General features: G+C 39.2%; 1 protein-coding gene across 1 annotated transcript; it reads right to left on the minus strand.

The window, feature by feature from the left end:
- Positions 1-338: 338 nt before the first annotated feature.
- On the minus strand, positions 339-27,649 carry LOC101436676 (cytochrome P450 2C42-like). The gene is made up of 7 exons (XM_058299491.2): positions 27,646-27,649; positions 17,926-18,086; positions 16,655-16,831; positions 15,103-15,241; positions 14,086-14,273; positions 9,662-9,803; positions 339-7,834 (listed from the first exon to the last, which is right to left on the minus strand). The coding sequence occupies exons 1-7, from the start codon at positions 27,647-27,649 to the stop codon at positions 7,653-7,655; spliced, it is 993 nt and encodes a 330-aa protein (XP_058155474.1). The 3' UTR covers positions 339-7,652.

Raw genomic sequence — 27,649 nt, forward strand, 5'->3', positions numbered from 1 at the left:
CTTGGAGTTGTCCTGGGTGGTACTGCAGGGACAGTTACTGGACATTGTATGTCCTCCCATGACTCACTGGGTGGACTGGGGGAGAGTGTAAACTATAATGTGGCCCATTGACCACGTGGTGCATCAGTGCTCAGAGATGTATTCACCAAGTGCAATGAATGTCCCATGATGATGGAGGAGGTTGTTGTTATGGGACGAGTGGGGTGACGGGGGTGGGGGGTATATGGGCACCTCATATATTTTTAATGTAACATTAAAAAAATGAGTAAAGACAAAAAACAAACAAACAAAAAAACACTACCCCCCCCAAAAAAAACAAAATGAAACACAAATAGAATAAAGATTTATTTATTTATTCCCCGCCTCTCCCCACCCCAAAAAGAAACCAGTCGTATGGTCTATAGCATACAGTTGGTATATTTTTGCAATACCCCCTATTAACAAGGTACCTTCTTTGCCACTGCAAGAATATTACAGTATTGTTATTAACTATATTCATAAATTACATTAATTGTATTTTCCCCACGCATTTGAATAGTCTTGCCACCTTGTTATAGTGATATACATTTGTTCCAGTTTATAGAAGAACATTCTTGTATTTTTAATATTAACCGCAATCCTCATCCACCCCCAGGTTCCCTAAGTTATTTAGTCCCAAGATTTTCTCTAGCTTTCTTGCAATTGACATTTACATCCCTAGACTACCCCTTTTAGCTACCTCTTTATAAACCAGCTTTGTTAATTATACTTAGTATAATGTCTTACCATCAACTTTATCTATTTCCACACTTTCAGAGTCAAGGTAATAAAAAAATCTACATACAGTAATCATAGTACCCCTTTCTTCTTAACCTGCATCATGTCACCTAAAAGCATATACTATAGGTTTTAAGTTCATGTGTTGGCTTATTTACTCAGCATAATATTCTCAAGATTCATCCTTGTTTCATTATGTGTCCCAATTTCACTTCTTCTTATAGTAGGATAGTTTTCCATTGTATGTATATACCATGTTTTGCTTATTTATTTAATTAGTTAATGGACACTTGGATTGTTTCTCTCTTTTGACAATTATGAATTATGCCACTGTGAACATCAGTGTGCAAATGTTTGTTCACTTTACTGTTTTCAGTTTTTCTGGATATATTCTTAGTGAGGGATTACCAGATCATATAACAGTTCTATATTCATCCATCTGAGGAAAATCAGTGTGCAAATATCTTTTGAATTCCTGCTCTCACATCTTTGGGTGTATGCCTAGTAGTGGTATTGGTGGCTTTAGAGGTTTCTCCCTTACAAGGTTTATAAGGATTAACTGATCACAAGGTTCATAATGGGTAAAAACAGTGACTTGCATTCCCATGATATAGCACAGTCCCCCATCCATAGCCTACATGCTTAGATACAGCTCATTTCCTCAAAAGAGTAGACAATGGAGCCACATGGCTCCACCAACCCCTTCTGTATCCCTAGAATTCACCACTCCATAGTCATACAAGGAAAAAAATTCACCTCTATAGCTCCCTATTGACACTACCAAGACCCCAAACCCCTCCCACTGATCTAACCATTTTCCCACCTGGAGATGTATTGTATAAATTCATGACTGCCTCTGCCAGAGGCGGGCTGAAGTCTCTTGTCAGACTCCTGACATATTGGTTGGGGGACTGAAATCTATTCTTCAGACCCCCTCCATTGAGAGAGCATCTAAAAAATTTTCTGCCTGCAATCATCAGTCTCCATGTTCCAGTGAGCACAATTTTTCTCTAACAGGTGGGTCATATGGTAATTCTATACTTATCTTTCTGAGGAACTTCCAAATTATTTTCCAGAGTGGCTGCACCATTTTATATCTCTTCCAAAAATGAAGGAGTCCATTCCTTGACATCCTCTTCAACACTTTTTACTCTCCATTTTATAAATAGCAGTCATTTCAGTGAGTGTTTAATGGTTTAATTGTGGTTTTGATGTGCATTTCCCTAAGGGCTCTTGATGTTGAACATCTTTATTGTGATTATTGGCCATTTATTTATCTTCTTTGGAGAAATGTCTATTCAAGTCTTTTGGCCATTTGAAAATTAGGCTGTTTGTATTCTTGAATTGTAGCAGATACACACACATACACACACACACATATAATTGTAAAAACCTTTATCAGTTATGTGGCTTCCAAATATTTTCTCCTGTTCCGTAGTTGTCTTTTGTATCCATATTGAAGTCCTTTGAAACATAAATGTTTTAAATTTTGATGGTCTCATTGATCTATTTTTTTCTTTTGTTGCATATGCTTTTGGTATAAAATCCAAGAAACCGCTGCCTAGTACATTTCTTGAAGATGGTCTGCTATACATGATTAGAGTAATTTTATAATGCTTGTTCTTATATTTAGGTCTTTGACCATTTATATTTTATTTTTTGTATATGATATGGGTGGAGGTCCCCCTTAAATTCTTTGAATATGGATATCTTGATTTCCAAGACACATTTATGTGGTAGGAACGAGAAAATACAGGGCTTTTATTGCGCAGCTGATTTTTATTGCCCTCTGTTGCTTAAGAAGCAACATCTCTTTGAATTTCCACATTAAGAGCCCAGGGTCTTTTCAAAATGCCAGAAGCAAGTGTCAGGAAAGCAAAGCCAACAAGAGCAGAGGCTGAGCTGAGGATGCTGCCCAGGCCTATGCCCTTTCCTCACCTGCCTAGTTTCTAGGTCGTCATCTACAAATACTCCAGAGTGGGCTGGCTAAACAACAGGACCTTATCTCACAGGTTTGGAGACCAGCAGTCCCAAATCATGCACTGGCAGACCATAGTTACTCCTGGCATCTGTGGTGTTTGGTGGGACTGGCCTACAGTCCTGTGGTCCCTTGGATTCTAGATGCAGCTCTGCCTGTGACACATGGTGACCTGCCTCTGCCCCTTCTCTGGTTTCCTGCTCCTCCTGCTCAGTCACCTTCCTATAAAGACTCCAGCCATAATGGATAAGAACCACCCTTACTCACTTTGGCCTCACATTAACTGATAACATATTCAAGAATCCTATTTACCCATAGTACTGAGAGTTAGAACTAGAACATGTCTTTTCTGAGGGACCCCAATCCCCAAAACCACCCTTTGGTCTCTCCAGCAGTGCACCTTCACCAGGCCCTTCCTCATCGCTGAGGGTCAGTGAGGTAGACCTTGATACTCTGTCAGCCACATTCCTCCTAGGCAGAGTTCCTGACAGGATACATAGGTACGGGTCCCAGCATTACCAGCCACTCATGTCCACCATGTGCTAAGCTTCTCAGTCACCCTAGCAGCTCTTATGACCAAGTTCCAGGTTGTACGACCCCTGGGAAGCCCATACTTCCCTATCCCTGCTCACCTGTGCAAGAAGATAGACACTGAAAGACAATGACCTGCCTGAGGCATGATCCTTAGGCGAATGGACTGCTCTGCCCTCAGGACACAAACAACCAGATCAGAGGGGATGATGGACATGAAGGTGACAGGAACTAGAGCACAGCATGAACATCTAGGTAGATTTTTAAGAGGGAATTCAAAGACCCTGTAGAAGATGCTTTCTACCAGAATTTGTTTAGACGATATGTTCTGGAAAGGTGCAGTAACAGGCCTAGATATAGTCTATGGGGGATGTACTATAAGGTGCAGTTTAATCCTGTGTCCAACAGCTGCATTCCCATGTATTCCCATCTGCCTCTGACACTTTGCTATTCTTACTGGTTTGTCACATAGATACAGAAAGTCTCGTCCCTTATGATGCTCCTTTAATTTTGGGAACCACAGGGTGCTTGGCCCATCCATTTTCTGAACCAAGACTGTTCACCTCTGAGTACCTGCCAAGAACCAGCTACCCTGTAAACACACTGGTGCTCTTCCAGAAACACAGAAAAGCAGTTGCTAGTGTTGTATTATATAGAGATAGTGAGCCTAGAGATATGGTCTCTAATGTCTAGAACCTATTTAAAACACTGATTGGGTTCACATAGAAGATGCTGTGACACAGATATTAGTGCCACTGTGATAGCTGCTGGAATCCGAAAGGTTCAGGCTCTGGAGCAGGCTCCAGACCACACAGTCTGACCTGTTGTTTGTAGGGTGAGACTGGTCTGGGCCCCGCATCTGATCTCATCTCTTCAGTACTGGATGCTTCAGCAATGCTCTCTTCTCCCACATTCCCCCACATGCCCACATGTAAGTTCTGGAAATGGATGGTGGTGATGGTAGCACAACAGTGAGAGTATAGTTAACAGCAGTGAATTATATATGTGAATTATACAAGCAATTGTGGTTAAAAGGTGATATTCTAGGTTCTATATATGTTATTAGGTAAAAATAAGAGATAAAAATTAAAAGGTAGAAATTAAAAGGTAAATCATAGGAACATACAACACAAGGAACCCTATTTTAAATGATGGACTATAGTTAATAGGGCGATCATAAATATGTTCTTTCATGAATTATCTCAAAGGTAACCACACTAAAGCAAGGTGTTATTAATAGAGTTATATAAGGGAAAAGCACACCTTAATATAAGTTATGGGCAACAATTAATATTACAATGAACCTATTCTTTCTGTGTTAATAATGAGGACAGACACTATACAGGACTGCCAAATTTTATACATGATTTTTTCTATAAAACTACAACTTCTCTAATTAAAAATTAATGCAAACAAACAAACAAACAAACAAACATCCCAGGGCCTATGTGTAACTCTGTCTCAGCCTGGATACAAGGGAGAGCTACTTCCATCCCCATCCTATAGTTGGAAGGCCCCAGACACCCAAGGGCCAGCCCGAGATCCCGTTAGGACGTCAATAGCTGCAGTCCAAAGGCAGCATCTTGAATAGGTGGGCACAGTGGGGTCGGCCCGTCCTTCCTGATGAGGTGTTGATGGCCCCAGTGACACAGGCAGTTCTTCTGGTAAGATGTGGATGAGGTGAGCAATAGCCTATGTCCAGACCTCTCTTCCCAGAGAAAGTTGATTATTCCTGTACCTTCTGGAGGCCCGCATAGCAAAGGGGCACAGATATGGGTGGGTCCAGCCCTACTCTGGATAGGTCATCTTACTTGCTAAAAGGGATTTAATTCTTGATTAAATCAAGGATTTTGAGATTATCCTGGATTAGCTGGTAGTTCCCATGTACACACTAGAGTCCTAGTAAGAAGGAAGCAGGGCCTTCAGAGTTATTGGTAGGAAATGTGGCAGCAGAAAATAGAGGTTGGAGTGATGTGAGCTAAGATTCATGAGTCAAGGATGCAGGCGGCTTCCAGAAACAGAGAAAGGCAGGGAAAAGGATTGTCCCCTAGAACCTCTGGATGCAATCAGAGCTGCTGATGCCTTAACATTAGCCAAACGAGACTGATGTTTGAGTTTTGACCTCCAGAACTGCGTGATAATAAGTTGTGTTGCTTTGAGGAACTAAGTTTGTGGTAATATGTTACAGCAGCAATAGGAATTGATATAAACAGTATCTACTTCATACATTTGTGAGAAAGATTCATGTAAAACATGCAAAGTGCCAAATACTGTGTAAGGAGAATCATGCTTCGTAAGCTTAGAAAAAAGTGGTGATGGAAGGGTGTTACAAATTTCAGAAAGACTTAGGATGGATTCACAGAAGTGGCATAGAACAAACTATAGGGCGCTTGTTTGCCTACATCTGTGCAAACAATTACATTAATATCTTTTCATTGCCAGGTAATTAGGTTTAAAAGGTACATAATGTAATTGAATTTGCACCTTCTTTTTTTAAGTTGTTTTCACATGTGAAATAACTATTTCCATTTCTTCTTCTGTAATCTGTACATTGGAATCATTTGCCCATGTTTCTGTTATCTCTGAAGTTTCCCTGGCAACCAGTTAGTAGAAAAACAACAAATTGTAGGATATTAGGTATAGTCTGAAGCTTAATTTTGTAAAGAATTGTATTAATGCATATGTCACATTATTTTTAAATACATATTTAAGTTTACATATATGTAGAGATATGTGTAAACAAATACACATATTTGTCATCTTAAAAATACATGCCAAATTTTAAATGGCTTCCCATGGGAGATGAGCTGGGAGATCTGTAACAGGTGAGGCCACTTCTCAGTTTCTACACTTCAAGACAGAAGGAGGAAAAAGATGACCATGATTTGAAATGTGTAAAATATCCAATTGTCTATGTTTTAGAGATAATGTGATGTTAATGACCTCGGGACAAAAGTATCAAATTACTATCACACTTAATGTTAAGTGTAGAAGGACATGGTAAGAACTAGTAAAATAATAAAGCCTGATGATATCTTGGAGACATATTGTTCTCTTGTTGGGGAGAGATGTGACAGATGGAAATTCTTTTATGAAGCCCAAAATGAAAAAGATTGTTTTGAATAATCCATTCCTGTGGGTGTGAGGCCCTTTTGGTTGGACTACGTCAGTGAGGCCTGATTCAGGTTGAGGCTTCTCCCTGTCTCTGGGTCTTATATAAATGGAGACCCAGAGAGAAAGGAAGCTGCTATATTTAGTCTGGCCTTGTGAGAGAAAGGACTCCAGGTTTGCCCATAGTGGAGTTCAAGGAGAGAAGCCCGAGGGGTCAAGGAGCTGAGGCCCAGAGAGAAATGTCTGATCAACCACAGAGTTCAAGGAGAAAGTCAAGAGAGACAGGCAGACCTGCCATCTTGCCTGACTGCCAATAGTGGGAGGCTGAGTTGCCAGCAGCTGATTTTGGTGAGAAAGCATCTCTAATGTTGCCTTGATTTGAACATTTCACAGCCTGGAACTGGAAGATTTTATCTAAACAAATTACCCTTTATAAGAGCCAAACCATTTCTGGTACTTTCTATCAGCAGCCCTGTGTCAAACTAAAACAGAAGACTAACATCCAGAACACATGATCAATAGTATGGAAACATATAATAATAATGGAACCTAAGTTGTTAAAACAGGAAGTATTAAAATAGTTCAAATCTTCCTTTAGTGTTGATGTTAACACCAAAGTGGGGACATGAATTCTCATAGCTCAATGCTCATTTCTCCCCATGGCTGATCTTCTCAATATGTCCCACAGCTTGGAACTGCTCGTTGACACACTTTCTGTCACCTTCAAATCCAAATCTACAGCGACTGTCTGCATCAATTGTCCATGAGATCTTGTCTGTACAGTTCTCTTTCATCTACTCTTTGTACTTCTGTTTAAGTGTTCAGCATGTCCTCTTGGACTGCGTTTACTTTTCTTCTTTCATTTCTTACTTTATTATGTATAAATGAAGGAAGGTCTCAGAAGAGAACCAAAAAAATAACACATTTCTTTAAAACACAAAGAACACTGCATGCCTGTGAATATACACTCAGTACCATTTCTTTTGCTATGATTCACAGTGATAGAGTAATAACTCAGTATAGATAAATTACTAAGGCATGTGGTGGGTCATATCATACTACAGAGCGGGGAGAATAGCAGGTAAACTTGTGCAGTGAAATGCAGAACACAGTCCTTAATGGAGGTTGGATTCCCCCTGGATCTTCAGGGCATGGGGAGATGTGGACAGGGGAGGTCAGAGAGGATACCCCCAGCAGAGGGAGGGAGGTGAACGATGCCCTGAGGAAGGCAGTTGTAGGTGACAACCCAGCAGCAGGCAAATGGCCTGCCCCTTCTTCAAGCAGGAATGAAACAAAGCTGGTACGAGGGCAGCACAGAGACAAACTCAGTCTCACCTGGGGTAGTGTCAATGTCCTTTGGGTTCACCAGAGACTTCAGGGTAAATTTCTGCAAGATGGTTGTCAGGAATAAAAACAGCTCCATGCAGGCCAGGCCCTCACCCACACAAATTCGTTTTCCTGGAAATCAAAAAGACAGGAACATGTTCTTGAATATTGCTGTTTCTGAACTACCACAGAACACTCAGTAGTTACATGTTGAATGATTGTACTTGGATGATTTGAAGACAGGACAGAGACACTTGCTAAATCTTATTTTAGTGGGCACTCCCTACTCTAAAATGTTGATTGAGAGCCAGAACTCTGCCAAGTACTTCATTGAGTATTCCCTCATTACAAATGCTCTTTTAACCCTGATGTTTCTGTCAATCTTTTCTTGAGAATCACAAAACATTGCTTGTCCAAGAGGGCTGAAGAGGGGAGTACTGTGAAGAGTGGGCTCACAAATATATCTGTGCTTCTGTTTCTACCTCTGATGCAAATATAAGTCAAGGTTTTTTCCCTCATGTTCTTTCAAAAGCATTTGCCTAAACCTCTCATCCCATCACTTAAAATTTTTGAGGGCTTCCTGTGCCTGCCCTATGGGTTCAGCCCAAATTATTTGACTGGGCCCTTTACAATTTTTCCCAGTCTGACATTCCATGATCTTTCCATCTTCTCTTTACACCCTAAACTCTCAGCTCCAGCCATACCATTCTTCATCAGTCTCCAACACACTATGCCATTTCAAGCCATAATGCCACACTTTTTTTTTCTTTTTCCTAAGATGCATTATTCTTGAACTTGTTTACAGCCTAGGTAAAAGTAAATTCCTCTTTACAAAATTGTGATACCCTCAGGCTGTAGATCCTACCCCTCACTGGATTTCTTCAGTGTCATATCCAGGCTTCCATTGAAACATGGATCACCTTGATTCACAACTCTCTCTTTATTTACTTATATACCCTTCTAAAATGTGCATTCCTTGAAGGCAGTCCTTCTCACCTTGGTTCCACACTGTCACATCCAAAACAAGCGTGAAAAGCCATAGAAAAACTTAATTCAATTTCACATCCTGAGACTCAGCACACACTGCAGAAGTGGAGACCCCACTATACAATACGAAGAGTCATGAATGAACAAAGAGCAAGGTGCTCTGTATTCGGTGATGCATTCTGCGAAATCCCAAGGGTTCATTTACCTGACAGTTATTTCGCAGGCAGGTCAGAATTTTTCCACCTAAAGCAAACATTCTGCTCCTTTCCTTGTGTCTATTACTTTTGTCATCATGCCTTGAACTCTTTTCTTTCCTTGCTCCCTGCCCCTTGTGACTGCTGAAATGCAATTTCTTCTATTCCAGTGTTACTTATTCCATTTTATGCTTCACTGCTGGTCATGTGTGAGGAGGAAGAAGGCAACGTCCCCTCTTGTCCCCTACTGCAGCCTGTGCTTCCTTCTCTCACAGATTTGGTCGTATTTGATTATAATGATCTGTCAACTTATCTCCTTCCCTCACTGCAGTATGAGCCACTTGAAGGCCTATTCTGTGCTTGTGGATTCTTATATCTGCAAGCTCATCAAAGGGGCAAGGGGCACCCTTAGAAGATACACAGGGAAGTGGTGGTATTTTTGATTCCTTGTTGGGGGAGGTGAGGACAGTTGAGGTGAGTTTCCCCTTCTAGGAGACTGTGTGGTAGCTCCGTGATATATCTGGAGGCAGAATTCAATCAATCCGTACTCTAGCTATCTCATTTGGCAGAATTTTTTCAGCTCCATTACAGCCCCTCTCATCTGACCCAATAATGAGGATGTCGGCTTCGGTGGGAACACAACAGGGAATGACTGGTGTGTGATGATCATGCACAAAAAGCAGTTCTACCAGCCCCAGTGTAAGCATTGTGGAAGCTCCAAATGATCCCCAAAAGAATCTCATCCCCTGAAGGACAGATGGACATCCATTTCTATTACCTGATGAGAAAGCCATGAAGTAGTCACTCTTCTTAAAGTTGCCACTCTCATCCAGAAAGTGGCCAGGATCAAACGTCTCTGGGTTGGGGAATTCTTTCTTATCATGCAGCACAGAAGTCAATGATATTAATACGGTCATGCCCTAAAATGGACAGATTGATAACCTGAATTACAAAGAATTCGTAGTGCTGGAAGAAATGTAGGAAATCATTTAGCCTAATGTCTTTGACATATAACTGTGGAAAACCATGTTTGAAGAAATGAAATGATGTTTCCAGGAAGACAGTCCAAGTAATAAGCAGGAATGTGCATAAGGCCAGTGGCTTCGATCTTGCTAAAGTTGCCTTCAGTCCATTTGAAGTACTGAGCACTTGAGTAGCTGAGTGACAAATTTTCAAAATCCTCTCTCCTTATCCCCAAGTTGGATGGAGCAGCAAGAGCTTGACTTCATCCCTTCAGTTTCACATGTGTAATATGTAAATTATAGTTTAAAATAGAAGTCTCTGTTGGCCCTTGAAAAGTCAGAAGTGTCTGATATCTGTTCATGGGCCTTTTTAAAATAGAGGTCTTATCTAATTAAAAATGACCTTTGCTGGGTTATAACACTTACAATAACTACTGTTGAATGTAAATAATGCAATTTGGGGAAGCAGACTTGGCCCAGTTGTTAGGGCATCCGTCTACCATATAGGAGGTCTGCGGTTCAAACCCGGGGCCTCCTTGACCCATGTGGAGCTGGCCCATGCACAGTGCTGATGCTCACAAGGAGTGCCCTGCCATGCAGGGGTGTCCCCCACCTAGGGGAGCCCCGCGAGCAGGGAGTGTGCCCCGTAAGGAGAGCCGCCCAGCGTGACAGAAAGTGCAGCCTGCCTAAGAATGGTGCAGCCCACTTGGAGATCTGACAGAACAAAAAGAAACATAGATTCCCATGCCGCTGACAACAAAAGAAGGGGACAAAGAATATGCAGCAAATAGACACAGAGAACAGACAACTGAGGTGGGTGGGGAAGGGGAGAGAAATAAATAAATCAATAAATCTTTAAAAAAATAATGCAATTTGTTCTCTTAATTAAAAATATAGAAGAGCTTTCTTTGCAGATAAATACAAGCTAAATAGTGATAGCAAAATTAGAACTGTCATTTTGCAACAATTCACTCAAGTTCATCAATTAATAGTAATTCTGCTGGGTGAATTTTTTGGAAATAGAATATTCATAAGGTCTTAAAGTATTATACTACAGATTGTTATTAATTACATATGAAAAACATCACGTATGCAGTGGAGAGCTCTTGTAGGTACTCCCCACTAAATGAGAAATTTAGCATCACCAGTAATTGGATAATCTGATACTATGTGCCACCATTTCTCTGATATAGAGCAAACACATCAACCATTTAGTGTTCTTGCCAAAAGTATGTAACTAGAATCTAATCCTGAAATACACCTCACAAAATCAGACTGAGAATCCTTTTATGTAACAATTGGTTGGACTCCTTTAAAATGTGAATGTATTAAAGGAAACAAGCACCCAAAGAAAGTTAGGAAACTAAAGGGCCAGATAAAAGAATAAATACAATAAAATAAAATCAGACAATTTACTCATAAAAATGTAAATGAAAATAAAAAAAAAAAGAAAAAAGAATAATGGAATATTATCTACCAGGGAATGGGGTCAGATTAAAGAATGGGGAGTTAAGGTACAGAGATTCTATTTGAAATGATTAAGTTTCAGTCATGAATGGTAGTGATGATAGCAGAACATTTTGAAGGTAACATGATACTGAATTATACATTTGAATGTGGTTAATAGGGGAAATCTTAGGTTGTGCATATGTTATTAAAAAATAAAAAAATTTAGACCACCTAGGATTGTACAATACAATAAACCCAATTGTAAATGATGGTCTGTAGTTAACAGTACAAATACAAAAATGTTCTTTCATGAATTGTAGCAAATGTAGCACATTAATGCAAGGTGTCACCTGTAGGATATTATTTGGGAATTCAGTATTGAGTGCATGATTTTTACTTAAACCTATATCTTCTCTAATTAAAAAAAGAATTCATGATACATGAAAATACATGAATCTGAAATTTCAGTTTCCATTGCTCTTGGAACACCGCCCTCTTCATACCTTTACGTTTTGTTCCGAGCGCTTTCATGCCACAATGGCAGAACTGAGTGTTGGCAACAGAGACCTTATGGACCCAAAACTGGAAGTGTTTTCCCTCTGACCTGTTACCAAAAAAGTCTGCAGATTCCTGTTTTAGATCATGATCTTCATGTAATGCAGTGAGTCCATCTGGTGGTAAATAAATTATTTATCTGACTGGTAGGAAAGGAGCAATCACCTACCCATAGCTGCATGTTCCTTATGTAGATGAAACGGTGCCATGTCCTCAGGCTCTGAGCATTCTAAGCTCAAAAGACCTGAGTTGGAACATAAGCCCTTAATGGGCGTCTGCTTAGCAGATGCAATTCTCCCTGCAGCCAAATGTTGTAGATAGTGAGATTGTTAGGCCCTCTCTGAATCTACGGTCTATTTTCAATTTTGTTTGTAATATAATAGGAAGAGAATTAAGTTTGATTGACAACCAAATATTAATAAAGTAAAGGCTTTTCCAGGTTGTGTCCTTGGATGAAAGAGTGTACTTGAAAGTTATAATCCTTGGTGGGAACAAGGTCCATTGCTTCATGGTAATGACCTTGATTCCCTCTTCCACAGATGGTATAGAAAGTGCAAACTTACCAAACTACCCAAATCTTTTTATCATCATAATAGATTTTTTAGCTGTTTTAATTTTATATAATAATAATATATGCTGCCATAAATTTGGGGATGAAGTATCTTATAGCATACGAACTAGAAATTATGAAAAGAAATAGAGAAACCACATGTTAGAAGGCACTGGAAAAGTAACAAGACAAAAGTTGCGGCCAAGTTTAAAGAGGTGGAAGAAACTTGGAGAGGTAAAATGACATCTTTAGTCAGTTTTAGGCTGTGTTCATTTTCAATTTTGAAGGAGGGAGGATGTTATATCCTTCTGTTATCTTAGTGGAGGAGGGCTGAATACTTTCTGAAAGAAGACAAACATTACATATGCCTCTCCATTTTGTATAAATAATCTTTGGCATTTAGCAAAAATTATGAGGTATCCCAAAAGATACCTTAGTGTTCACAAAAACAAGAGAGAATGGGATGAAAGGCAATAAAATATACCATGGTAGAGAATATTTCCCACCTATTTTAAGGCAACTATTACCTTAATATCAGAAATCTAAGAAGAAAAAGATGATAAAGAAAAATTGTGACCAACATATTTTATGAACATAAATACAAAATTAAAAAAAAATCCAGATATCTGTTTATATATTTACGTATGCATGTACATAGCTGAAGATATGTATGTGTGTGTGTATTTAGTGGGGGCATTGAGGCAAAAATATATGATGGTATCTGACAATCCATTTGATAATATTTTGAACCCATTTATGATAAAAACATGCAAAAATTAGAGAATAGGGGTATGTCCTTAATTAGATAAAGAATACTGAGAAAATATATTTAAATTGAGATCTACAAAAAACCAAAACACAGCCCCTCCCCCCCCCCCAGGAATGACCAGTAATTCATTGCTGGATTACTATCCTAGAAATCCTAGCATGCAAAATAATGCAGCAAATATAAATCAAAGTCATAAGAATTTCAAAACAAGAAATAAAACGAATATTAACCCAGATTGCAGGATGTGTTGGTAGAAAATCGAAATGAATTTACAGATAAATCATTAGCAAAATTAGGTCAATTTTTCCAGGATAGTGCATGTGACATCAAAATAATAAAATCAATTACATGCCCATATACAAAAAAAAGAGAAGGGAATGCTATTTAAAATAATTATGCTATTTATAATAACATAAAAATATTAATTACCTAGGGAAAAGCATAACAAAAATATGTAAACCACTACACTGAGAACATAACATAATTTAGAAAATTAAAGCAAGCACAAAGAAAATGCATGCATTTGCTATAATTAAGAATTGAAAGATTCAATATGTCAAGAAGTTATTTCTTTCTGATTGTATCTGTAGATTTAATGTTGCCCAACAAAACTCCTAGCAGAGTGTTTTGGGAATTTGACAAGCTGATATTAAAATTTATTCAGAGATGTAAACAGCTAAGAGTGGCAAAAACAATAACAAAGGGGAGCAAATTTGGAAGACTCAGACTGCCTGATATCAAAATTTGTTATGAAGCTTTATAATCCCAAACTGGAAACAATCCAATATCTATCAAGGTGTCATAGGTATGAGGGCTGAACTTTCCTCATCTCCCCTGAGTAGAGAGCATTGGAATCATGCCAGAAGTATGTGCCCTTCAAATGCACTGACATGCAGTGTAGGGGAAACAAGTCTTACCTTGGGGAAGAGGTAGTTTCTGAATTTAATGTCCTGGGTCACCGCATGGGGCACATTGCTGGGGATGAGGTCAATGTATCTCTGGATCTCGTGCACCACTGCGTCCGTGTAGGGCATGCTGCTCCTGTCCTGCATGCAGGGGCTCCAGTGTCTGCCAACCACAAGGTCAATCTCTTCCTGGACTTTAGCTGATAAGACAGAAGTAAACAATGATGCAAAAGGAGAAAAATGCACATTTGCCACAGCAATTCAGGATTACAGGCAGTATTACGAAAGTGTCCTACATCATTATAAACATGTTTACCTAGACATAGAGATCAAATTGCCATAATGTAGTTACATATAAATTTCCTATATGATAGGCATAAATGTAAATTGGTAAATAACTATTATTGGAACACAAGATAAATAATACATAGGAGTAATGAGATGTTTAAAATATCAATAGTATATAATTAACTCAAGAAATTGCTGTCTTTGCAGAAAGAAAAGCAGAAATCAAAAATAATGTTGTGTTGAAGTAATACATATGTTTTCTTTATTTTTTTTAATGTTACATAAAAAAAATATGAGGTCCCTATATAGCCCCCACCCCCCTCACCCCACTCCTCCCACATCAACAACCTATTTCATCATCATGGCTCGTTCATAGCATATGTTTTAAAATTAAATTCCACCCTTGGATCTATATGGGCATACATGTTTGTCTGTGCAAGCAACAACATTATACAATCCTAGGCCAAAGCAAATATGCATGTAGCAAATCATCTTCCCTGGAACTCAGAGAATGCACTGAAGCTGAAGGGCTTCTCCTATTGCCCCCACATTTCCTCACCCCTTTCAGTCAACATCCTTTTATTCAAAGTGTCATTTTTATTCCTTCATCAACTTTGGGCATGTTAGAGCTGGTGGCTGTAGTAATGGATCTTCTGGAACACAGTGAACATTGAATACACTAGGCAGTGTCCTGCCAACTTCTGCCCTGAACTTCCCCTTACCCACCATGTGTGGTCATACCTGCGACCTCCGGGTGCTTCAACAGGAGGTCAACATATCTCAGGGTGGTGCTCGTTGTCTCCGTCCCAGCACCAAACACATCTAATACAGTCATTACCAAGTTTTCAATGGTAAATTCAGAGTGTTGATTGTGTTTCTCCTAGGGATGATGTGATGAAATTATTTGTTGATATGTTTGCCTGCATATTTAATCACAATGAATCCAAAATAACTCAGATTGTTTTAAAATTAAGGAAACATAGAAATTAGAGAGTACAGGGTATGAAGATGTATTGTACAGTATATTAGAGACAATATGTTAGTTGTTCCAATCTTTATTTCCTACTCCTTTAAGCCTATCTTGCCTATTAATTCTATTTCCCTGTATAATTTAGAGTTTGATTGGCCAAGCAATACAGTTCATGTCCAGGAGATCTAAGCTGAACCCTGCTGATGCCACTTTACTCTTTATGTCTTGGTCAAAACACAGATGTGATCTTGGAGGTCAGGCAGATATCATCTTGGGATAGGAGGATATACATGAAGCTGAAGGCCTATATAGGAAACGTGGTAAAGAAAAATGGAAGGTACCCAATTTTGGGATGCTTCAGGGCTACCATGTTGGCCTTAGACTGACCCAACAGATTCTTTTTACTTGAGACAAATGAACCCACTATTTTTTAAGCCATTATTAACTGGGTTTTCCCCTACATGATGACTAGCAATAATTGACTGAAAAGGGTAAATAAGGTCTGTACCATGTATGCTGTTATAAGTCTGAGTCCAAGAGTTTGCAATTTTCTTCCGTTAAAGGCAATATTGAGTCTCTGCTGGAGACTCAATATTGCCTGCACCCTCATTGTGAAACCTAAATTGTGCAAAAGATAATATGGCAGCACAACCTAGAATGGGTTATAGAGAATTAATTCACCATACAGGGCGGGTCAGCGGTAATTTATTCCAGATACGAGTAATTAGGCAACTCAGTCTGGGAAACAAGAGCAAGAAGGAGTAGGAATACAAAGTGGAAGAGACACAGCAAACGTAAAGGCCAAGAGTTTCGGCATTAACTGCCCATGTGGGGTAAAGGAGAGAGACACAGTAGGGTTAATGCAGATGCCAAGGCCAAGGGACTGACTGAAAGGAGTGCTCAGGAATTGAAGTTGGGGTAGTGGAAAGCACTTGAACTATAGTTACCCTCCAGCCCCCTCCTGCCCCCTCATTCTCCTCTAGGTGTATGCCATGATCTTTTCCATCTTCATTTTACAGATGGCTAGTTTGTATTTTTCATTTCTTTGTAATTGCTTCGATTTCATCTGAAGTGTGCGTTCTGTTTCTCCTCAGGTAGATTACTAGTGCCTAAGAGAACAGGGCCCATGGATTCTATTTATTTAACAATTCAGGAAAATCTTCTGTGATGCTTTGTGCAGATCAATGCATACAATAGGGGCATAAAGTGTTCATCTATCATTATTTGTCTGATCACTTAAACATCCCTAGTATGTAGAGAATTAATCAATGGACCAGAAAATACACCAGCAAACTAATAACTGAGTTGTCCATAACACTGTACCTGTTCCATTTTGATCAGGAAACAATCAATAAAGTCCCGAGGATTGTTAATATCCAGGGATTCTTGGTGTTCTTTTATTTTCCTCAAAACAAAACTTTTAAAAAAATCATTGTTTTTAAGGTATTTGTTATGACTCCCAGGGAAATAACCTATGAGAATCGGGAAAGAATTGCAGACCTAAAATAGAAAATAAATCATTTATTAATTTAATAAAAACACTGAATGAAGGCAAATATGCCATAATCCCAAACTCTGGTTAGAAACTGGAGCTATAATGCTGAATAAAAGTCACCTCTGCACTGAATACTCTGTGGTGATAGATTTGAGGGAGAAAATTTTGACCAGAGAATCAGTGATAATAATCATTTCCTAAGCTTTTACATAACTGTTAGAAATTTAAAATGCATATAGGAATGTTTTCATTTTTACATATACTCTTGCCTATACTTTGAAATAAAGGATGGCATGTAATACTACGATTCACATTTTGTACATGAGGATGGTATGTAAGCAATTTTGGCAACCTGAAACAGCACAAAGGTAATACCTGCTGTTTCTATCTAGCAGCCTCAGACATAGAATTGGTATTTGAAAACATTGAAGGTACCATAAAACCCAACTTTGCATTTTAGAGATAAAGCAGCTGTGTACCAGAACAGTTAAGTGACTATGCTAAGATCACACAATTATCATTTAGGCAGATAGCAGGACAGGCCATGTCAGCACAGCTCATACTGCATAAACTAGATCATATTGTAATCACCAACCCAGTGACCTTGTCAGCTAACATCCCAACTGGAGCATCAAACTCCTCTCTACTCAGTGTTTCGTGACAGCATCATTGTCCCAACATATTTCCTCCTTGATACCCTAAATTAGGATACTTCTGCCAAGTAATTTGATGAAGAGGTCTTTAGAAGACTAGCTGTGTGGGAAATATAAGACTATCACCAAGAGCTTCGGGTCTGCATTGAGTGCTATTGGTCTGCTTTTGGGAGTCACTAAATACTTTATGGAAACTGGATTTAGGGTTTAATGGAAAAACCACTCAAGTGGGAATCAATGGATTTGAATTTGAGCTCAATATTCTGGGCAAGTGTTTTCTTGCATGCAAAAGAAAGAGCTTGCCTATCTTTCCCCAGTGTTTGTTGCCAAGCTCTGGCCAGGACACTGGTATTAAAACATCACTTCACAATTTGATCTGCACTGAATGTAGAACTTGTCAGAACAGGAAGACATGGTTTTTCAGAAATAAAGGATCTTGGTCTCACCTGGATCCATGTAGAACTTACAATCCTGAGGTTTTCATTAAGTTTTTCCATCAAGTTAAGAAATTCCTGATCTGTATAATCAAAACAATTCTGGAAAATAATGGAGCAGATCACATTGCAGGGAGCACAGCTCAGGACAAAAGTCGGATCACAGGGTGATGCTAGAAATTGGAAATATTTTAAAAACACCATTAAAACACACCTATGAAACTCTCTTTGTTAAATAGGAAACTAAGAAATGGTAATTTCAGAGTTACTAAAGCATTATCTATAAAGAAATTCTCTTATCAGTAAGAAATTCAGCATGCATAAAATCAATATATGATTTTTCCATCAAACTCAATTGACCATTCCATCACAATTGGTTTAATAATTGTTCTCCAAGTATCCTATTACCTCCACTGCCTTTATTTACACTTTTCTAACCCAAAGTATCTGTATTTTGGGGGAAATAAGAAAAGAATGTAAAGGGGCAACTCTTTAAACCTTCTAAAAATTCCAATTATCAGTGCAGAATGACCTCTGTCTACAAAGACTATAGACAATTAAGCATTGATGTGGCAAGGTTGATGATAGGGAACTCAAAAATCTTAAAATAAGCAGTTGATGGAACCATATAGAGAACAATAGAGGGGAGGTCTAAAGGGGAAAGGATTATGGGTAAATTAAATATTTTAAATAGCAGATGTTAAACAGTCAAAACCATCTGTTTTGTATGAGAAGAAACTATAGTAATAAAGAAAACTCTTGAAAAGTCATATTGCTTGCCAAAAAAGCAAATCAAGAAATTTCTTTTCTAATTTAAATAACAATTATAGCAGGTAAAAAGGTTAAAGAATGAATACAGACATTTTGCTTCTTCATTTCAATACAGAAAAACAACACATCCTGATCTAGTGGTGTTTGTCACCACCGATCAAATCCTCAAATTTAATTTATTGGACAAAGCTACCATCTTTGTGGATTTCTGTGATTTTGCTCAATATAAACCATCAACAGAAATTAGCATGCCTTAACATATGTTAAAACTGACCACAATTTTTGTCAATTCCATCATAGTAGAGATGAACAAAATTAAAGCAGAGGAAAGTTTTCTTATGGTGGGGGATTTGTAAGTGAAACCATATTAATCAATGATAAATAAACTTTATATGCAAAAGCTCACAAATTCATATCAATAAAATAATTAAGGGTGACTTGAATCAGGTGTTGTGAAGAAATGATAAGCAATTGCCTAATAGGAACCACATTGTGGTCGATGTTCTCCCTTTGCAGGTGAGAACAGAAACATTACAAGGCTGAAAGCTTTCAGAAAAGGTTTGTTTTTAACTAGGTTCATGAAGGCTAATTTGGAAGGCTGTGGGATTTGTGCATGTGATTCACAGCTAAAACCTGATTTTCAATCTTTCCTTTCACTTCATTTGGAAGAGGGAATGATAAACAAGGTAATTTGGAAAATAAGTTGAAAGTCAGAGTCATGTGACAATGACTTTACAGGTCAGAAACCTGGGTGTGTGGGATAAATAATTACCATGAACATTCTAACACAAATTCCAATAAAGTGGAGGAGAATGGTAACCAAAGAAGCAAAGAAGGACAACTTACACTAGGCAAGACAGAGTGAGAGTTATTAATAGCAGTTGATAATCCAGTTAAGTAAATCATTATCAGCCCAGTATTTATAGCCTGGTTTTTGTGTATTGTAGAAAAGAATGCCTTGGCATGTATTTCTTATATAAATCTGTTGTGTAAGTGTGAGTAACATTAAACAATTCCTGTTGGTAGTTTATAGATATCCTGATTTTACAGGGAAGTCACATGGTGAGCATTCCCCTGGGAAGCCCACAGGTGAACATCATCACTGGGCAGAACTGCAGGCCTGAGCCTTGGAGGAAGCCCTCAATCATGCTCATGAGGAACAGCACATGTCACTTGTTTCATGCTCTGCAGGGCCATGATGAGGCTGCTACATAGTGTCCATGGATAAGTGCTCCCTGGTGAACTGTTCTTAAATAGATACCCACGTGAATCTAAGGGGGAAACATGGTTCTTTAACTCTTGGAGAAAATGAGACTCAAAACCCTGTATCCTGTGAAGCAACCCAGGCATTGAAGGACAAATACTACATGACCTCAATGATATGAAATAAGCAAGCTGCCTCAGAGAGCTAGAGACTGAACGATAGGCTTACAGGAAATTGGGGGGTGGAGGAAGGATGTGAGCCGACGTCTGCAGGGGTGAAATTTATGATGAGCTGGCGGTAAGTATGAACACAAAGAAGAGATAAAATGGGGGCAAGGGGTTGCCTTTGGGTGGGGCTTTGCGGGTTTGAGGGGGGCTGGGGACGGGCGGATGGGTAATATTGCCCAAAAAGTGGGGGGAGGGAGGGGTAGCATACGAACATAGGAGAGCGTCAGGTGTTGGTTGAGAGTAAAATGCTGAGAAAATCGTATCAAAATATAATTAAGAGGGTTATCTGTTTAGGATGCTCGAAGGGGATGGTCTGATGTGGGACAGGCTCCTGGGGAATGTCTGAATGCTCATTTTGCCAGAGTGGGTGGTACCATTGGGTAGAGACCCAAGTGGTGAGAGTGGGGGTGGACCCACATCCTGGGGAGGACTAATGCCATCAAATAGAGGGGACTGTATCTCTCGAGAGAAAGGGTGGCTCCCAGGGCATTGGGGCAGTTGAGCAAGTTAGGCCCTGAACACTGTTGCAAGTATCTCTGGACGTGGCTCCTCGGGAAAGGGAGGTTGGCTGTCACTGTGGGCACCAAGGGGATGGGAAAATGGATGTTAAATGTGTGGAACCAAAGTAAATGTGGGGTAAGAGAGGAGTTTCGCGAGGGTACACAAGGATGGATATAAAACATGTAATATTATACCATAAACATATAGGGGATGACAGACTGATAATGTAAACCATAATGTAAAACATAGGTTAACTAACAATTTAGAAAACTGTATATCCTAAAGTATGCACCACAATGTAAGCACAGATGTCACCTTGTTTGAAAGCTATTGTCTCAGACTCTGTACATCACTGTAAGTAAATATGATGTGAATAGGTTGTAAGAGTATCGCTGTGGAAGGGAAAAGGTTTTGTGGTGGATGTGTGGGAGTGCTGTATATTGTATATATGAATTGCTGTGGTCCAGGGCTCTTGTGAAGAGAAGTTCAATAATTAGGGAAAAAAAAAAAGATAGGATATAGAATTTTTCCAAGTCAACATGTATTCTATATCTAACCTTTAAACCCATCGCTATATGCCATTCTGCTAGTAAGGGATCCTGACGTTATATTGGGCTTCAATTTTCAGGAAATTCTGGATCACAGAGTGGTTCAACAATGGCAGCGGAGGAATACTGGTATAGGATACTATTGACAGGTGATATATGGCTGACAGGGAGCTATACAGGGCATATGTCCAGGGTGCATGGTAATGTTTGGATATACTCATAGTGGCAACAATTAAAAACTACAGCTGGGGGGGTACTGGGTTCCTGGCTGGGGGTGCTCTGTCGTGGTTCCTAGGGGAGCAGTGGCAGTTCGCCAGGTGCAGCAGCAAGGAACGGGAAGGAATGAGGGTCCAACAGTGAGCCCCTGATACTAATGACTATGCTTGTGAGCCTATATGCCTGAAATAAGAACAAGGCCTAGAGCAGCACTGTGCCTGGGAATTTCCTCCTGACAGCCTTCATGTTACTCAAATGTGGCCAGTCTCGAAGCCAAACTCAGCATGTAAATGCAATGCCTTCCCCCCAGCGTGGGACATGACACCCGGGGATGAGCCTCCCTGGCACCGAGGGATCACTATCAACTACCAACTGATGATGCAACTGGAAAATGACCTTGAATTGAAGGTTCGATGTGGATCAGCAGAATATCCCTGTCTATATATAATAACATGACTTTAAAATGCTGTTTGACCTAATGTAAGGGGGAAAAGGAAAGGAGAAATGAGTTTATATGGCTACGAGTCTCTAAAAAAGAGTCTGGAGGCTGTCAGAAGGATTGCCCTTATGCACAACTGAGCAGAGTCTAAGAGACAGATAAAGTAGATACAATCCCCAGGTACTGGTTCCTTGGAGGGCTAAAGAGACCCACGGGTTCTATGATCATGGCAGATGGGGTTAACTGCCATGTCAGCCATGGGTTCTATGATCATGGCAGATGGGGTTAACTGCCATGTCAGATGGCCCTTCTTTGGAGCTGGTGTTTCTGCGTGATGAAACTGGACTCAGATGGGATCTCTTTTCATAAGACTTTCATGCTACTTTACTGGAATTGTAGTTGGTGTTGGGGTTTAAGATATATTTAGGGGATTTGAATCTCTGGACTGACAATATGATAGCCAGGCCCTGAGCCTCAACAGACTCCAGCTCCTACAATCGGATTTATTGGACTCACCTCACTCAACTAAGATGGAGTTGAAGAAGGACAACCCCCACACCATGGAGCCTAGGGTGCCTACAACTGAAAGCAGGAGGATTGCATCCAGTATCCATGTGGAATCTGAGCCTCCTCTTGACATAGAGGTGCAATGGACACAACCAATCCAATGTCCACAGAGAAAAGGTGGCATTGGAGTGGGAAAAGTGGACATGGTGGCTGATGGGTATTGGGAATGGCAGGAAGAGATGAGATGTGGAGGTGCCTTTGGGACTTGGAGTTGCCCTGGATGGTGCTTCAGGGGCAATCACCGGACATTGTAAATCCTCACAGGGCCCACTGGATGGAATGGGGGAGAGTATGGGCCATGATGTGGACCATTGACCATGAGGTGCAGAGGTGCCCAGAGACATACTTACCAAGTGCAATGGATGTGTCATGATGATGGGAATGAGTGTTGCTGGGGGGGGGGGGGGAGTGGTGGGGTGGGGGTGGTGGGGTTGAAGGGGTCCTCATATATTTTTTTTAATGTAATATTTTTACAAAATCAATAAAAAAAATTTAGTTTGTTGGATGTGTCTTCCTGATTAGAATCAGTTTGTGCACCTTTTGTCAGGAATGATGATTTTCTTCTCATGGTATCTATTCTATGACAACCAATTTCACTGTTCTATCTTGGAATCTGCCCACTTTGATTACTTCTTTAGGATAGTGTGTAGCAGTCTACTGTAAACTTGCTCTTCTTACCTTCGTAATTTAGAAGTATTTTATGGGTAGGTTCTTTGAAATGAAGTAGATGAACTATCTACTCCTCAACAAGTTGTCATTTTTTCACTTATTTTATCATTTTGGAACATACTGTGAGAGCTTGACTTTTTTTGGGAATCCCAGAAAAGTCATGTTCTTAGAACGACTCCATTCCTGTGGGTTTGGGGCCTGTTGATTGTGTTAGATTTAGTTAAGTGAACTTTGATTAGATTGCCTTTCATTAGTTTACATTAGAGCCTTTGATTGGACTGTATCAGTGAGGCATGAGCCAGATTGGGTCCCTGCTCTCTTGGAGGAGTCCTATAGTAGCAGAGAAGAGAAAGCAGAAACACAGGAAAAGACCAGCTGCCAGATTATCATGTCACATGAGAAAGGACTCCAGGGTAGTGTACAGCTGCAGGAAGAGAAAAATCAGAAAAGGCTGAGAGAGAGCCAGGAGACTTGAATCAGTGGAGCAGCTGAAGCTGAAAAGGGAGACCCTGGAAGGACAAGCCATATGCCTGACTGCCCACAGCTAAGCCCAGGGAGAAAGTGAGCCTGGAGGAGAAAGCAGAGCTTGGTTGCCATTGGTATTTTCCACATGGCAGAAGCCCAAGATTGTCTTCAATTGCAATTTGGTGAGACAGCATCTCTGATGATACCTTGATTGGATATTTTTACAGCTTCAGAACTATAAGATTTTACCCTTAATTAATTTCCCATGTAAAAACCTAAAACTAACATACATGGATTACATTTTATTCAATGGGTTATAACCCATTATTAACATTATTTTGATGCTGAAATTGTCTCCTCACAGTTGAATTCCTTTGACATATACCCATGAGTTCTTTTTAAAAATCAATTTAATTGATTTATATAAGTAACATATACAATTTATCCAAAGTATACAGTCTATGGTATATGGTATAATCTCATATTTGTGTGTTCATCACTTCAATCATCATTGGAGCATTTTCAAAATTTCGATAATAATAATAATAAACAAAAAATAGAGAAAGAAACAATTCCTCTCCTTTCAATCTATGTTTCCCATGCTATACATAGCTACTCTTTCTGAATATTTTTATACAATTACTTATTTGTTGATTAGGCAGTTTTTTCAGATATATTCACATACCATATTATTTATCCAAGGTGTATAATTTGGTTCTCAGTATAAACACAGTATGTATGTTCATTACTTCCAAAATTTAGAACAATTTCATTCCTCCAGAAAGAAAGACTCCACATTTCTTAACATTCCTTCCCCATTCTTATATAACCAGTAAACTAATTTCTTCTACATAAAGTAATGTATAATTACATTAAAATTTTTTAAAATCTTAAAAAAAAATACTTAGATCATGCAAAATGTTACATTAAATAATCTAAGAGTTCCTGTATACCCACACTCCCCACTCCGCCAAATGTCCCACATCAACAACCTCTTTCATCAGTGTGCCACATTCATTGGATTTGATAAATAAATTTTGGATTCTATGAATAAATTTTGGAACATTGCTACACTGCATGGATTATAGGTTAAATTGTAGTTTACACTCTCTCCCAGTCCATTCACTGGGTTATGGCAGGATATATAATATCCTGCCTCTGTCCCTGCAATATCATTTAGGACAACTTCAAGTCGCAAAAATGCCCCCATATCACATCTCTTCTTTCCTCTTCCTGCCCTCTGCAACTCCCATGGCCACTGTCTCCGTGTCAATGATACAGTTTCTTCCATTTCTAGAGTCACAATAATTCTATAGTAGAATATCAGTAATAAACTCTCATTTACATTTTACTCCTCCATCCTGAGGACCCTGAGATGGTGATACCAACTCCACTTCTATATCAAGATGGCACTTAGACCCCACTTGGCTGATGGATGGGATTCTTTTCTTCCAGTTGTAGACCCTCTCAGTTTCCTGGATAATTACATTTTATAGAAAAGGAATCACACATTATGTAGTACTCTATGAGTAGTCCTTATTACTAGGCCATGCTTCTTTTTATGATTTGTATGAATTGCCATTACAATCAAATCATGGGTCCACTTTCTGGGTCACCTCTATTTTGGAGATCATCTGATCCAGAAGGGTCTTTAAAAGGCTGACCTGGGCTAATGCTGATCTTACTGACTAGGTTCTCTTTACAAGTTCCAGTTTCCTTAATATGGTTCCTTTGAACTTTTTTCAATTAAAAGCAAGTGTTGAAAAAAAATTACAGATTACTGATCACAGGAACGATTTGGCTGTTGTACTGGATAATTATCGTTCATCTATTATAATGTTGTTTTATATTCATTTGGTCTCTTCTATGTCTTTTTTGGTTACAATTTTCTTGGCGTATCTTTTTCCAACCTTTCACTTTTACCTTGGTTGGGTTCTTACTGCTGAGGTCAGTCTCTTGCTGACAACATATAGATGCCTACTATTTTTTTAATCCATTCTATCAGTCTATGTCTTTTGATTGTTCAGTCCCTTAACATTCAGTGTTAATACCATAAAAGGCATTACTTACTTCATCCATTTTGTCCTTCTACTCTCTGTTGTCCTATCTTTCCATTGTCTGTCTTATCCTTTAGTTTATTTGTAAGCTCGTCTCCAAATCTTTCACCCTTGTTTGTTCCTTTCAGGCTGCAGCACCCCCTTAGGATCTCTTGTAAATTTGGTCTTTTGGTAACATATTCTATCAGTTCTTGTTTGAACTCACCCTCAAATTTGAAGGACAGCTTTGCTGGATACAGAATTCTTGGTCGACAGTTTTTCTCTTTCAGCACCTTAAATAATTTGCACCACTTCTCTCCTCCGTGGTTTCTGATGAGATGTCAGCACTTAATCTTATTGAGTTTCCTTTGTATGTGATAGTTTTCTTTCTTTTGCTGCTTTTTTTTCCAGTTCAGATATTCTGTGCTCCAAATCACTAATTCCGTCTTTGAGCAATTCAAATCTGCTCTTATGTGCCTCAAATGTGTTTTTAATCTCATCCTTGTATCTTTCATTCCCATAAGGTCTGGTACTTTTCTTTGCAGGCTTTCAAATTGTTCTTCATGCTCTCCCATTGTCTTCTTAATATCCTTTATTACTTTAGTCATAATTTCTTTAATTTCTTTGAAGTGATTTAGGATAGTTGCTTGATTATCACTGATTAATTGTGTTAAATCCTGTATCTCTTTAGGATATTTGCTTTGTTCTTTTGGCTGGGCCATCTCTTACTGTTTCCTGTATGGCTTGTAATTTTTTGCTCATGTCTAGGCATCTGAATATGTAGGCAAATTTACTCTTATGGCTAATTTCTCTGTCTTGCTTTTTTTTTTTTTTTCCTTTCAGTTCTTCTGTGATAAATGGTTCAACTTATTCTGAGTCTTTAAAATTGCCTAGCTCATGTTTTCAAAATCAGGCCAGTGACTCACTAGTGGTTTGCAGATTTACTCCCAGGGGTTAGATACCAAGAGCATGAACAGTTTTTGTTCATTCAATTTCAAGACTGGTTGGTAGATGGTGCTAGTCAGTGAACCTTTTTAGGGAGATGTTCCAGTCTGGTCTTCTCCAGATCAGAGATTAATCGCAGGCTCTGCTGGCCAAATTCACGGAAGAAAAGTTCGCTGACCTCCCCTCACTTGTGCCTTGAAACAGCTGACAAGGAAGATGATGTTTGCTCCCCTCTCCATCAGCTGCAGTGGGCCTGGTGTTTTACCCCAGTTTAATGTCTTTGGGGTAGGGTAGGGGCGCCCTTCCTGGCAACCACAAGGACTTCGTAACTCAAATGTGTCATTTCAGCTCCTTCATCTCTCTGTCCCTCACCTTCATGGGAGCTGTGTAGCCCTGTCCTGGTCTGCTGACTCTCGAAGCAGGTCCCTCAGATGACTTTTGACTCTTTCTCCCTTGTTTTTGTGAGAGCATTCAATTCTGCCTGTTAGTTTGTTGTCATTTTCTTGCAATCCCATCCCATTAATTTTTGAGCAATTCCTATTTTCTTGCACAGTAAGATATTCCAGGCTCATCAGGTATGTTTCTTATCCCAGCTCTCCAACCAGTGATTTCTCAAAGGAACCTTGTTTATCTAAGTTGTCCTATTTTTTTTTTTTATGGCAATGTTACAAGTTACTCAGTTAACGATAGATAATAACTGCAATTACAAAAACATATGCTTTAGTCAGCAGCTACACTCCTCCCTTATTTTGGTCATTCGTCAATTTGAGGGATTTGGGAAAATGTTAGCTCTGTTTCAGGCTGAAAAGGCACATACTTATTATGGGGCAGAGGAATTGAAATTTTTTCTTGCTGTTGAAGATACTCTTTGCTTTTGACTGGGGCTAGTCCATCATCGTTTTCTTAGTTGTCCATGCAGGCCTAAAGAAGTGGAAGTAGGAGTTAGCTGCTTATTTGCTGAGTTTCAGGGCTCACCTGGCATAAGAAAAATTTGAAGGCTCTAAGAAATATAAAGTAAGTAGAAGTATCAATACTAGGTACTTGTAAATGAATATAACTATGTTATTTGGGAAAATATCCTTTCATATGTTTCCAGATAGAGCCTGCTGATGGGGTGTTGATTTTATGTGGCTGTGTGACTTACCCAT

Source organism: Dasypus novemcinctus, chromosome 6, assembly GCF_030445035.2.
Source record: "Dasypus novemcinctus isolate mDasNov1 chromosome 6, mDasNov1.1.hap2, whole genome shotgun sequence".
Lineage (NCBI taxonomy): Eukaryota > Metazoa > Chordata > Mammalia > Cingulata > Dasypodidae > Dasypus > Dasypus novemcinctus.